Here is a 12756-nt window from a genome sequence, read left to right as displayed (position 1 = left end):
CTTAATTGATCATCACACATTGGGGACAAGGTCCTGAAATTTTGATTGATGCCGGAGAAAGAAACACTCGAAATTCTTCTCACATTTGATTTAATAACTTGAGTTAGGTTGACCATTTCATAAGAATGGTACGAGGCGGCACGTCGGCAGTACCAAAGCCGACACAAAAGGCAGCCGGTATGGGTACCGCGGTCAGAACCAAAGGACATTATATGGTAATCGGTTCAATTATTTGTATCTTTCTTGATTTTTAGCTTCTGTTTCATAATGGGGTTTATTGTGCGACGGTGCGGGATCACGCATTCAAGCTCACCGATGTGGAATAACTAGTCGAATTAGCATATGATATTCTCAATAGAGGTAAAATAATGTAAGAATATCTAAGATGAGAAGATCATTAATACCTTTCTCCACGGGAGAGTGATGAAAAGGAAAATGTAGAGTATAGGAAGCAAAAGTAATAATATTGTTGATCAAGCGAAATGTATCAAGCTAATTTTAGTACATATCAAATTATGATTTGAAGAAAACCGACTAGTGTTCACTAGACAATTCAAGTTAGTTCAGGCTTGTTCTATTCCAGTTAAAAGAAATCAGGCTAGTTAGGGAAATATTTCACGTCACTTTTATTAGTTTCCTATGCCATAAGCGTTTCATCTTCAAAATTCAGCAAGAACCTTTAAGTGTTTACTTTAGTTTCTTCAGACAGAACTTTCATCACGAAAATTTAAAAAACTTCTATCGTTTTTGCTTGGAAATTTTAGGTTCACTGAGGTTTGTTCGATTGATTTTTGAAACATAGAAAGAGGATGTTGGGCAACCTGGCAACGTGAGTTTCTACTCATTGGCTTCATCAGAGAGGTGTGCATACAAAGTACGCAAATACACATCACACTGCGCATGCCAGAAGACATACGGATGTAAGTTGGAATGAACGAAAAGAAAAGAATTATAAGTAGGCATCAGCTCAGTCTATTGTGAAAGCATCCAAAGCTTTCCTAATTTCGGAGATGAGTCCGGACGGTAGATGGCCCAAGGACACTTGCTGTGGTTTATCCAGCTGCGAATGTTCAATAATAGAAAAGTTTGTGTGGTTAAACATAAAGTTGGAAAGGCTACTGGTAAGCCCGTAAAAGGAATGAGCGTTCATGTAGAAATGGAAAGCAAATGTTGAGCATCCCGGCGACACCTCACGCTGCGAATGTTTTCGGACATACTCAGCATGATGTATGCGTACCTACTTAGTATGCACACATGCCTGATGAAGCCAATAAGTAAAAACATGTGTCGCCGGTGGCCCAACATCCTCTTTTCTACATGAACAGTCATTAATTTTGTGAGCTTACCACTAACTTTTTCTATTAATTAAATTAAAGCATTGACGCACTAAACGCATACAGAGAGTCCCAGAATATATAAGCAATTTTCTGGATTCATATAGGATACATTAAAATTGAAAGTAAGTCTCCCTGTATTTCGGTAACGAAGCTTTAAAACATACAAGCCTATGGGCACTTTTTACTTTATTTTTCAGAGTTCTACCGCCTGTAAAATTTTCCCGATTAAAACCTGATTAATCTTATACCTATGCATGTATAATCACGGGCGAGGGGGGTGGAGGGGGGTCGTGAACGAAGCTGGCGCTTTCTTTACGAGCTGAGATGCGTGTCTCCTTTCCATCTGCACAGACATCGACGCATATCACTGGTGCCTCGAATTTTAAAGTAGTCAAAGCTATTAGTACCTTTGATACTATCGCCGGCATAATTTGTTTCAGACCGATTGTCGCATAAATCAAGACCAAGTGGGCGGTACCCCCGGGCTTCGATACCGCTCCCGCATGCACTGACCAGCTCTGCATTTACGCTGGGAAGAAAGCTGGAATTAAGTATCATAACTGTTTCGTACTAAAGTAGTAAAGCACGACAAGACAATAACAGAACAGAAGTCGTCATTAGTGTATCCGGTCAAAGCCGGGCAATTACCTGAAAAAATGAAACCCCCTGGTCACGGCCAGTGATGTTCACGGAGCATAGTGCACGGTTCCGGTCGGAGGACGACAACTTCCGGTCGAGGATGACCGGCGACCGGTCGCGTGTCTTACATTTCAACTCTCACGCAATATACGTGGCCTCTTTAAACTTTATTAACCGAAGGTGCGCAATGCATCCTTCTCTATCTACGATCAAACTTAATTATACCCCATTTAGTCCGACTATAAGGCGTCTAATTAAAAATCAGAGAAAACAATCGTACCCGTTAATTATCCAGTGGCTCGTGCGCCGACCTTTCCACCAATTAAGCAAGCGACCCAATTGCAAGGCGAATGGTACCAAAACTCTCTGTCATGATAGGAAATAAGAGGAGCTGCGTTATCTATCTCGAGCAAAACCAGTCCGGGTTTTTTTAGATCTCTCTCGCGCCATTGACCGCATCGGCCGATCCCATTCGGCATAATTGTACGTGGGACCGCGACCGTTGACAACGATGATTAAATGCGTCTTCAGCAAAAATCGAATAGAAGCGGGTCTTATCGGAAATGGGGATCGATTATTGCATTTGGCTTTGGGCATAGAGATGGTCAATAATGGTCAGGCAGTGGGCAAAAAGTTTTTTTTTTATGGATAGGAAACAAGAAAATTAAATTTGAAAAAGATGCTATTTTAAAACAGTTCCTTGAGTGACCGCGGTTTGGAACACACATCATTACGTTTACACAATATACGCTTCTTGTTGTCAATCCATGAGATATCGAGTTAATAAATGTCTTTGGAAATTTTCCGAAAATTTCGAAAATTTCTTCTGTTTTTTTTGCTTTGGTTGAGTGATTTTTTTTAGTTGTTGGACAACTAATTCAAGTTCCAAATAAGAGCCTAAAAACAATAGACTTGGCCACGTATTTCTACTTATTGGCTTCATCAGGCATGCATTCGTACAAAGTAAGTACACATACATCATGCTGAGAATATCCGACGATATTCGCAGAGGGGCTGTGTACCCTGGAAAGGATGGAAGGAAAAAGAAGGCACTACGCATTCATCACCTCAGCCTATTGTGGAAACACCTAAAGTTTGTTCAATTTCGAAGATTTTACACACAGATTCCAGATGAAGCCGCATTGCCCAAGATCCTTTTTTCATTTCTACTTGAACGCTAATTTTTTTCGGACTTACTACTAACTTTTCCTACTTTTATATTTATCCGCATAAAATTGTTCATTGTTGCCTATTACAAGGAAACCTACAATCATTAGCGGATCTAGGGGTCAGTGGGCTGTCGGACACAGTACCGATTTACCCGGCTACATATCCGTCACTGCTTATTAACGATATTGGCAAAAGAGGTGGATATTGTTTTCCATAAAACAAAGACTGGTCTACTAATCTCGATATAATATTTTGAGTTCTACATAGTTATCCTTTAAAAAGGAAGACACTAAGTAATTAAAAAACAATCCAGGTTGGTATAGGTAGCGGATGTGTGGCTCGTGCACCTGACCAAAGGTCAAGCATGAAGCATGACGGTCACGCTCGTGCCAGCATCGCCTTTCGCCCTATTTGTAATTCTAATAAGTACCATTGATGGTACACCTCGTTGTGTATTCCCCCATCCACTGTGTATACCTACATACCTACTAATCAAATATTTATTAATTTTACATATCTGAAAATGATCAGCCGTGGCGTAAATTCGAACGAGCCAGTCATTTATTATTATCCAACAGTGAATGGGCAGTTGCGATTATTTATTAAAAATCGACGTAACGTGTTAAAAAGATTTTAACCTTAATTGGCGCTCTTCACGAGCACTCGTGCGTATTTTATGTTAGCATCGTTTGAATAGAAAATAGTAATTAGAAGAAGTGACGTAGCATATCTTGAATCATGCACTGGCGAGGTCAACACGGACCATGAAGAAGAAGTAGCCTCAGCTACACCGACTTACGGTTGCATTATTTGATGACCAACAGTCTCCAGGTGATTAATGGGTTGAATGGAGAGCTTAATGAAAGCTCCTTATTAATGGTGATTCTTGATAGGTAAATGAAAGAGAGAGAATGGAATAGTTGGTTTTGGCGGATCTAATCTAATCGAAGGGTTTTGATTAAGTTGTATGATGAAGTTTTGATATTTCCTAAATAGTGTTTGATCAAAGATTAGTTGTAGCATACAAAGGTAAAATGTTGCAATAAGTATTTCGTAGTAGACATTCACAATTTACTTTGAGGTCTTTTCGAATGAACCTACGGAATTTGTTTGTTCGAAATTTTATACGAGTTTATCTTACTACTACTTGTTGGAAATTATGCTGTAAAACATAATAAAAGTGTGAACACGCGATATTGTCCATGAATCATCGTAAACGCCCCTTGATGAATATTTGATATAACGTTTATACGGTCGGTTTTGCTTTTATCTCTCAAGTTGAATGAAAATTAAAAACTTTGGAGGAAAAAGAGAGTCATTTTTTTCTTATATAACTGAGAACTAAATTGCCCAACTCATGAAAAAAACAAAGCGCAAGGATTGTATTTATCTTTAAACTTTTATTTCCATAGCAAGTAAAAAACACTTTATTAAAATTCGAAATACTTGGGTGATACGCATCGGCATTTTTAGTATACATAGGGCCAGTTTCTTATTGGGTAACTGAGACCAAAAACTGCAATTCCGTTTCCAAAAGCAGTGGGTTAACATATATTTTTGGATCGTAAAATTTATCTAAAATCTTCGGTCACGCAGGTCACGCAATAAATTTCAATAAGCAATTGAGTGATACACGTCTTCCTTTCAAGTAACAAATTACCGTAATATAAGTAATACCTAAAACTATTTTAATAACTAATTAGCAAAGGACAGCTCATGCTTTTTTCATAAAATCCCCAAAATCTTTATTTAAAATATTACAGAAAATACCCACAAAAATTAAAATACTTGGGCTGGGACACTTTTGATTTTAAACGTAATATATTTCCAATCTTACGTGATATACCTGTGACCAAAAACTACTCTTACATCAATTGAGTAGCGATTTATAAAATAATCGCTTAGAAAACCTAAAAGAATTGTCTACATTATCAGAAACTGACTGATGTGTCTCTAGCTTGTAAGTTATGAAAATTGGTAGGAACCATTTTTTGGTGTTATAAATGGCACTTAAAACTGTGACATAAGACACCTTTTTATAATGTATAATATACCGACGTAATATCTACAAAAAGTGCCAATATTTCGATGGCTGAGCCCTAAAACCTAAAACTATTGTCACATACGAATGTAATAAGCATGTATGATCATCTTTTTGAATTACAAACCTCATCTAAAATCTTTTTTTTCATAAAGTACATATTAATTTAAAAAAATAAATAACTTTTAATACTTAACTGATACAGCTATGGGCTTCAAGCAACTAAGGTATAAAGCTGATTTTCGTAATGTTTCGTGATGTAGAGGACTATATACTAAAGCAAGGAAACAAGGATCTAATATGTCCTTTTAAATTGTAAAATGTACCTAACTTCAACAAATTTTCTAATGAGACCAACATACAATTTAAAATATTTGCATGATAAGCATTTGATTTTCAAGATTTCAAGTAATTGAAGTAGGTATCATTTGTCTGATATTACTGATGTTTAAAACCGATCGTACCCCCAATATGCAATATGCAGCTAATAACGCATTTTTTTAATCATAAACCTGGGAAGAAGTTTTAAGTCACGACAAAAAATCCTTAAATAGTTTTTCTACTACTTACCTAACAACTCTTCTCACTTTCAAGCAATTAAGAGTGCTATTTCTTGAACTACTATCAAGTATTAATAACCAATGACGTAACATATTTTTTACAATTATTAGCTTTTTTAATTATTTTCCTAAAAATCGTTTTTCACCAAATACCCTAATTAATTTCATTCGCTTGGTTGGCACGCAGTTAGTTTTCGAGCTATTTAAGAATCAATATCTTGCGATATAACTAGGATTTAAAACTATAAACTCACGCAGGAAGCAAAGATGTAGCTTAACAAAAATGATTATTTTTATAATCATAAATTATAATATTCCGTATACAATCTATGCTGGACATAATGGTGAATGCAATTTATTACCTTAAACATTTATACAGGGTGTTTCATAAACGTACCAACAAACTTTCAAGGGATGTGAAGCTTATAAAAACAAATATTTAGAGCGAATAAAGTTAGGTTCGAAATCGCTTCGTTTCCAAGTTACAAGGTGTTGAATTTCCTATCTTTTAAAAATATTTATTAAATATTTCAAAAATGGTTTGGAATGTAGATGTGATATTTGAGACGTGCTATGGCGGGATCAATGTAGATATTCTGGAGTAGGCAGAATATTCCCGCCTGCACCAGTGGCGTGCACTCGGTCATTCAATAGGATGTTTTTAATGAAAAAAATGGTACGCCACTGACTTTTTTTAATACGAATACTTTTTTAAAAATATTCCATCAATTTCTAATAAAAACAGGTTTTTTAGTGTTTTGTTGCTCAAATAGCCGTTTTCGCGATAAAAAATAATTTGTTATTCATGTGCCTAGCAAAAAACCGGTATAGGTTTCCAAGTGTGATTTTTTTTTAATTTGCGGATATATTTTATTCGACAAAAATGTCTTCATGTCCTCTACCTCTACTAAAAGACAATTAAATTAATTTCTCCTAAAGAATTCTACTAGATTACTAATCAAATTCGACAATTTACAAACAATGAAATATTAGGATGCGTAAGTAATTGTCGTAGATGTAAATAAATGACTAAATATGAGAAAACAAGTTCAGTGAGTTACTTACCTGATACCAACCCATGTAGAGTTACTACCATAAGATTATTATGTAATACATATTGATTTAATTATTTTAGAGAAACATTCAAACAAGGAAAGATTTATAATTTATAATATATCAGCTTAACTAGCATAGGTATTATTTTTGGTTTTACTATTATTCCTATGGCAAATTTGAATTGTTTAATATGCTTACTAAAATATAAAATATTTACTTACATATCCTTGTAAATAATCATAGATACTCAGTTCTTAATCTCAAAAATAAATACTCCAGATAAACCCAATTAATTCGAAGACCTTCTTTGCCCTCTTTGACTATCCACATTTCAAAAAACTCTTAGGATTAGTATGCCATTTCAAATATGTAACGTTTCCTTATGATGTGCTTTAGTATTTCTTTAATCTCCGCAATAACAATAGTAGATTCCGACACCGAATGTAACAATAATTTGTCAAGTTCTCTGACCTTCCATGCATGAGGTCTCTTCGACATTCCAACGAAGGTTTTATGACGACTGAGACTTCTCAAGTTTCTCAATATCTCTATAATAAAGCAGGGCCATCATTCAGGTAAGTCCCTGTCCATGTAGGAAGTTGTACGGTCGCTAATTCTATTTCTCTTCGGGTATGTTTACAGCCTCGCGCCTTTGTAAAGGCGGAGGAACAAGCGCAAAGGAAATGTTCCTCATTTGTCAAAACCCAATTACCTTATTAGGACTACTATCACTATGCAAGGTAGTACTTACTTATCATCTTCCAGCGTCTTTTATTACTGGATTTCTTGTTTTTCAGAATGTCCGTGATCGAAAACAATCCCAGTCGCCTGTTGCAATTTTCGTCAGCGCTTTCCGAGCTGCTAATCACACTATCACTATCACTAAAAATGCCATTGGGAAGCAATTCTATTGACTTTTCGGATGGCCTGGTTTTACTACAACCTTCTGACATGTTCCTCCTGTGAAAAGTTTCAGGATTAGAAATGTTCCTATGTTCAGGACGCATGTGTGGCTAAAGCCGGGATATGACAGGCTACTAAATCGGGGCCGAGTACATAGGTTAAAGTTGGCTCGTATGACCTGCATCGACCTTTTTCATATCTAAAAATGTCCGGGTTCAAAATAGCCGCCTCGTTTCAGAAGTGCCAGTTTCGCGGAATCAGCTTATACAGCTGTTTCAGTTGTTGCAAACGAATTGTTGATTATATCGCAGAATTCAGGAGAAATTCGATGTTTTTATTATTTTATCTTCTCTTATATTAAATAACAAGCCGAATTCAACGCTGAAAGTTTAAATCTCACCTATTGCTCTTCCCACTATTCAAACACTTCAAGCAGAACTAAAAAACACACCCATAGCAAGTATTCGAAGAAAACCGATAGGTACGGAGTACCTACATGCAGGTATCGACTTTTGTACATAACACGCGCGTTATCTTTGCTCCAGGTCACGCCTTATCTCTAAACCCTTATCTGCAGCATAAAGGTTACAAGTTCTATTTACACGGCAAGTGATTATGATATTCGAATAGGTATGTAAGGCAGGTACTGCATTAATTTTACTGTGATTAAACAAAACACAAAAGAGGACATAGTTCAGGTTAGTTCAGCCTTATGCCCAGGGGGGAGGCCATTATGCCTCCCCTCTGTTCGTAGATAAAAAAACAATTCGATACCTACACTTTGTCTCTTTGCCTCCTCCTTACCATTATATTTATTCTGTTCGTTAATGTACACATTATTGGGTCCAATCTGATCCAAACTGGCGGATTTCTTTAAGGATTCTCTTATTTGAAAAATATGATTTCAAGACCCTTATTCTCATGTGTCATGGGAAAATCTCACATATGAGAAAGGCGTTGTCAAAACCCATAAAATGTCAGATGCTGGGGCTTTACCCGTATATCCTCTTTATTCTCAATTTGTAGAGATTAATATCAACAAATCTCAAGAGTTTTTTGGTAACTAGCTAACAATACATAATCTCCCAGGGAAATCCCCCGTGGCCGAGTAAAATAAAATTTGAGAAAACTATATTTTTGATAAAGGGGAAAAATACGCTATAAAAAACACGTGTCACTACAATTTTGTTTAAATTTAGCGAACAGAACTCAGCGTCTAGAATTTGCTTTCAATTAACGTTCATGTTATTCTTATAAGAATATTTCGAACTGCACTCGACGTTCCGAAATGTTGCATACAATTGGCAAATTCGTTTAAAGATATTTCATTTTTGGAAGAGATATTTTTGTTCCTTGAAGAAGAATTTTTAATTTCCGGATTTATGAAACCTCACGAAAAATATTTCGAAACCTATGCTCTGTCCAGAATTACCAATTTTGAGGAAAGGCTTTTAATTGTTAAAATTTCTTAAGAGCGCCTCCAAACCCTTTTACTTTATTTTTTGGGATTTAACACATTTGTAAAAAAATTTGAAGAAATCTTTTTGGATCATTTTTGACACTTTTGAGAAATATTTTCCTATTTTGGAGGAATAAAGTGAAGTATTCTAACACACATGAAAAATTGATATGTTTTATTTAATTAAAAACATTTTAATTTTGGTTTACATTTGTCGAGCTGTTGATAACAAAATGATACGCAGGTATTCCCCGTTTTAGAAGATTTGCAATGCAAATATTTCTGTATCAGTAACATTTTACCAGACGTTACTATCTAAAACATGCACTGAAAATGTATTGTGACCGTTGTGATTTAAATATAAACATAAGACAGCATTGAAGAATTAGAACACTACAGTTTGGTATTTAACGCGAAATATCTGGTTCACCATATTGTTAAGAATTTTAGAAATATTTTGCGTTATTTCCTTTTTGTTTAATAAAACAATAATTATATTCAATAAACACGCACAACTGAGTAGATACTTTTAAATTATGCTGCTCTTAAAGTATACTCTTATGATAAGATATTGGTAGATACGTAGTTAAAAATTAAATAATGTCGTACGTTAAAAAAAATATATATAATTGATTTGCACTCTATAATTCCATATACACTTCTGAACACGAGTATCCATGTTCAGGAGAAGAAAAGCAGATTGTTTGGCTAAGCTGGACTTTGAGACAATACCTTACGGACTTGGATCGATCGTAAATATCTCAAGATGAGAGGCGTTCCTATAACTGCTACACCTTTTACAAAAATTGCAGTTGGGGTAACAAACATTTTTATGTGCCACCTTGTACATTTGTTACTAGGCTTTAATTCATTTGCAGAAATCTGATTTCCATCAGTACGTATTACTATAGTTTCACTGCCAATATTGTTACTACTAATTTCTTTAAAGCAATTTAACGGAGGTTTCTAAAAATTTTGATTACTATAAGTATTATCTTTCCCTGAACTTGGCTATAACCAGGAAATTTACCATTACTTATATTTAACATTAACACTGGCACATAGCCTTACACACTCCAATACGGGGATAAGTGAAAAACGCAAAAGAAATTGAACTTTGCTTTCTTGGTAATGTGTGGGTCACTAAAAATGCAGAAGATGCACAACCGCCTTGCATTATGCACGCTACAGCGTGCATAATGCATAACCATATTTGTATATAGCCATATTTTGTAAGTTCTATAATCTGCATAGTTACTTTTTCAGCGTATAGCTCTAGATCTGACCTCAAATCTTTCTTTTTTTCTGCAATTAACAAGATTTTATACAGTTTAGTAATTTCAGTGGCGCGTATACTAGTCGATCATTGAATGTTTTTAAAGAAGAAAATAATACGCCACTGGTTCTTCGAAAAATAAAAATTATTCCCGAATATCTTGTCAATTCTTGATGAAAAAAGCTTTCTTTGGTTTTTTTTTGCTAGCTGCTCCACGATTTCATATGCACTTCTGAACACGGGTTTCCCAAATATGCTGATCTATAAGAGATGCATACACAACACAGAATTTTGCTAACCCGTTTGAAATTCTCACTGATTAGTATGCAGGATGATAGCTACATGCCCTGTATACATTTTGCAAAACTACATCCCCCACAAAAACGGTAAAACTTTCAAAGTTTTGGATAAATCGTGCAGTCTTTTACCTACAATTTTCTAAATGTGTTCCTTGAGTGGAAGATCTGGAGATGTGGGAGGACAATGTTTCAAATTAATCTCATTTTGTTGAAATTAATCCAACGTAACTCGAACGAGATGTGCGCTCGTGCGTTGTCTTCAATCTAAAGATTTTTTATCTAGCGGTTCGTATTTCAATAGGTCTTCCTTATTCGGTAAAGCATGGCTCAGGTCTTTAAGCACCTTTGTGAAATCGAATGCGTGTCTTAAAGCCAAACGTCGAGGGTGGCAATACTAACTTGTGGTTCTTCAGTGACATTCACACAAAAACAGGCCCACCTCAAAGGAGGAGAGGTACATCCTCCTTTGTGTTGTGTTTTCCTAGAACCATACCCAACAACTCATTACCATTTTTAAACTTCTACACATATTAGTAGCGAGGTCCCTAAGGGGCCAATCTCTGGTAAATCTACCATTCGACTTACCGCAATTTTACTAATTTATAATACAATAAATTAGAGGGTTATTAGAGGACATGGACTTAACGAACACTCTATGACAATAAGTAATATTCTAATATCATATTGCTGTTGTATTGCTACTCCGTTTAGCCTTTCAGTAAGAAGAGAGAAGTTCAGAATAAAGTTGTTCAGTATGTTGGGAACTCTTGTGAGCTCTACAAATACAATTAAAAAAATTAGTTAAATTTATTCCATTATTACACCATAAAATGGCATGCAAGGTCGTAACATCGCAGAAATAAATTTATTTGAATTACCATGTCGAATAAATCTTTAAAACTTGACCTTGGTAATAACATTGAAAAGTAACTAATTTAATTTTAATCACCACTCTTTGTTTTGACGAACAATATAGAAATTAACCTGAACTAATCTGAACTAGCCTGGAGTAACCAGAAAATTGAAACCAAATTTTACCTATTGCCCTAGATTCCAGACATTCCATTGTCAAGTGATTTAGTGGGAATTAAAGGGGATGTTCTACTTAATACATAGATAGCTCAGAAGGTAAAGTAGGTTAATCGGTCACCGCAGATAAGACAGAGTATGAAAACGTGGCGGCAAAAGCCAGATAGGGATAACGATATGTATAATACAGAACCGTTGGTGCCAAATCGATCAAATCATTCATCTATCCTTGTCGTAGATTTCCAGGTCCTGCGAGTCAGAGAGAGACAGATTTTTTTCTTTCATTTGTTGCATCATAACCTCAAAAATATTTGTCGTGACTTTTGAAAGAAAACTGTTGTTATTACGTTATTTAAAATAGAATGTAATTAAAATAGTTGAAAATGATATCTTGGGGTAATAACTACCAGCAAATTTAATGATCTTGAGACATGCAGATACAACACTCAAGAAAATGTTCTTACCACAGCGCAAGACGAATCGACATTGTGAATTTCGAACCGGTCAAGCCTCTTAAGGTATATCTGTTTCCCAGGTAAAGTGGGCATTTTACGCCCATCACCCGTCAAATAGATAGAGTAGGAACATATATCCTATTAGGAACCTTTTCCTATGGCCTGTTTGCTTTTGAGTGTTTGTGGCATCCTTTTCCAAAAATTGGTTTTTAATCAGTCTTAGTGCAATCTGATGCGTCGTTTATATGTATTGTTCAGTCCTTTCCGTTACATTAACCTTCAATATGTGTGCTGTTTTATCGATAGGTTTCTTGTCCTTTAATCCACGGTTATATGTGTCTATCATAGAAGTATACATTATAAAGGAAGGGCGATAATAGCGATCCCTGAGGGAGTCCTTGTTCAGGAGGAAAAGGAAAAGAAAAAGTGTCGTCAATTCAGGCTTCTAATTGTCTGTATTCCAGGAAGTTTTTGATAATGCGAAGTAGGTAGATCTTGGCGTTTAAATTTTGCATAATTTGTAAAGTAGACT

At 35.5% G+C, this 12756-nt stretch overlaps 2 protein-coding genes across 3 annotated transcripts in view; both read right to left on the bottom strand.

Annotated features, from left to right (window-relative positions):
• Positions 1–7850, bottom strand: part of Samuel (SAM-motif ubiquitously expressed punctatedly localized protein) — a 65173-nt gene extending 57323 nt beyond the window's left edge. The window contains exon 1 of one of the 2 annotated variants that reach the window (XM_066389956.1): positions 7555–7850. In XM_066389956.1, the coding sequence (XP_066246053.1) occupies positions 7555–7810 (256 nt within the window). In that variant the 5' untranslated portion in view covers positions 7811–7850. The remainder of the gene's footprint in view (positions 1–7554) is intronic. The other variant, XM_066389959.1, reaches the window with a different exon arrangement.
• The window catches only part of T48 (FU domain-containing protein T48), a 190272-nt gene that overhangs the window by 21543 nt on the left and 155973 nt on the right, over positions 1–12756 (bottom strand). The gene's annotated exons all lie outside the window — the stretch shown is intronic.

Source organism: Euwallacea similis, chromosome 5, assembly GCF_039881205.1.
Source record: "Euwallacea similis isolate ESF13 chromosome 5, ESF131.1, whole genome shotgun sequence".
Taxonomy (NCBI): domain Eukaryota; kingdom Metazoa; phylum Arthropoda; class Insecta; order Coleoptera; family Curculionidae; genus Euwallacea; species Euwallacea similis.
Note: the sequence above shows the minus strand (reverse complement) of the source record. Positions and strands in the feature narration are given on the sequence as shown.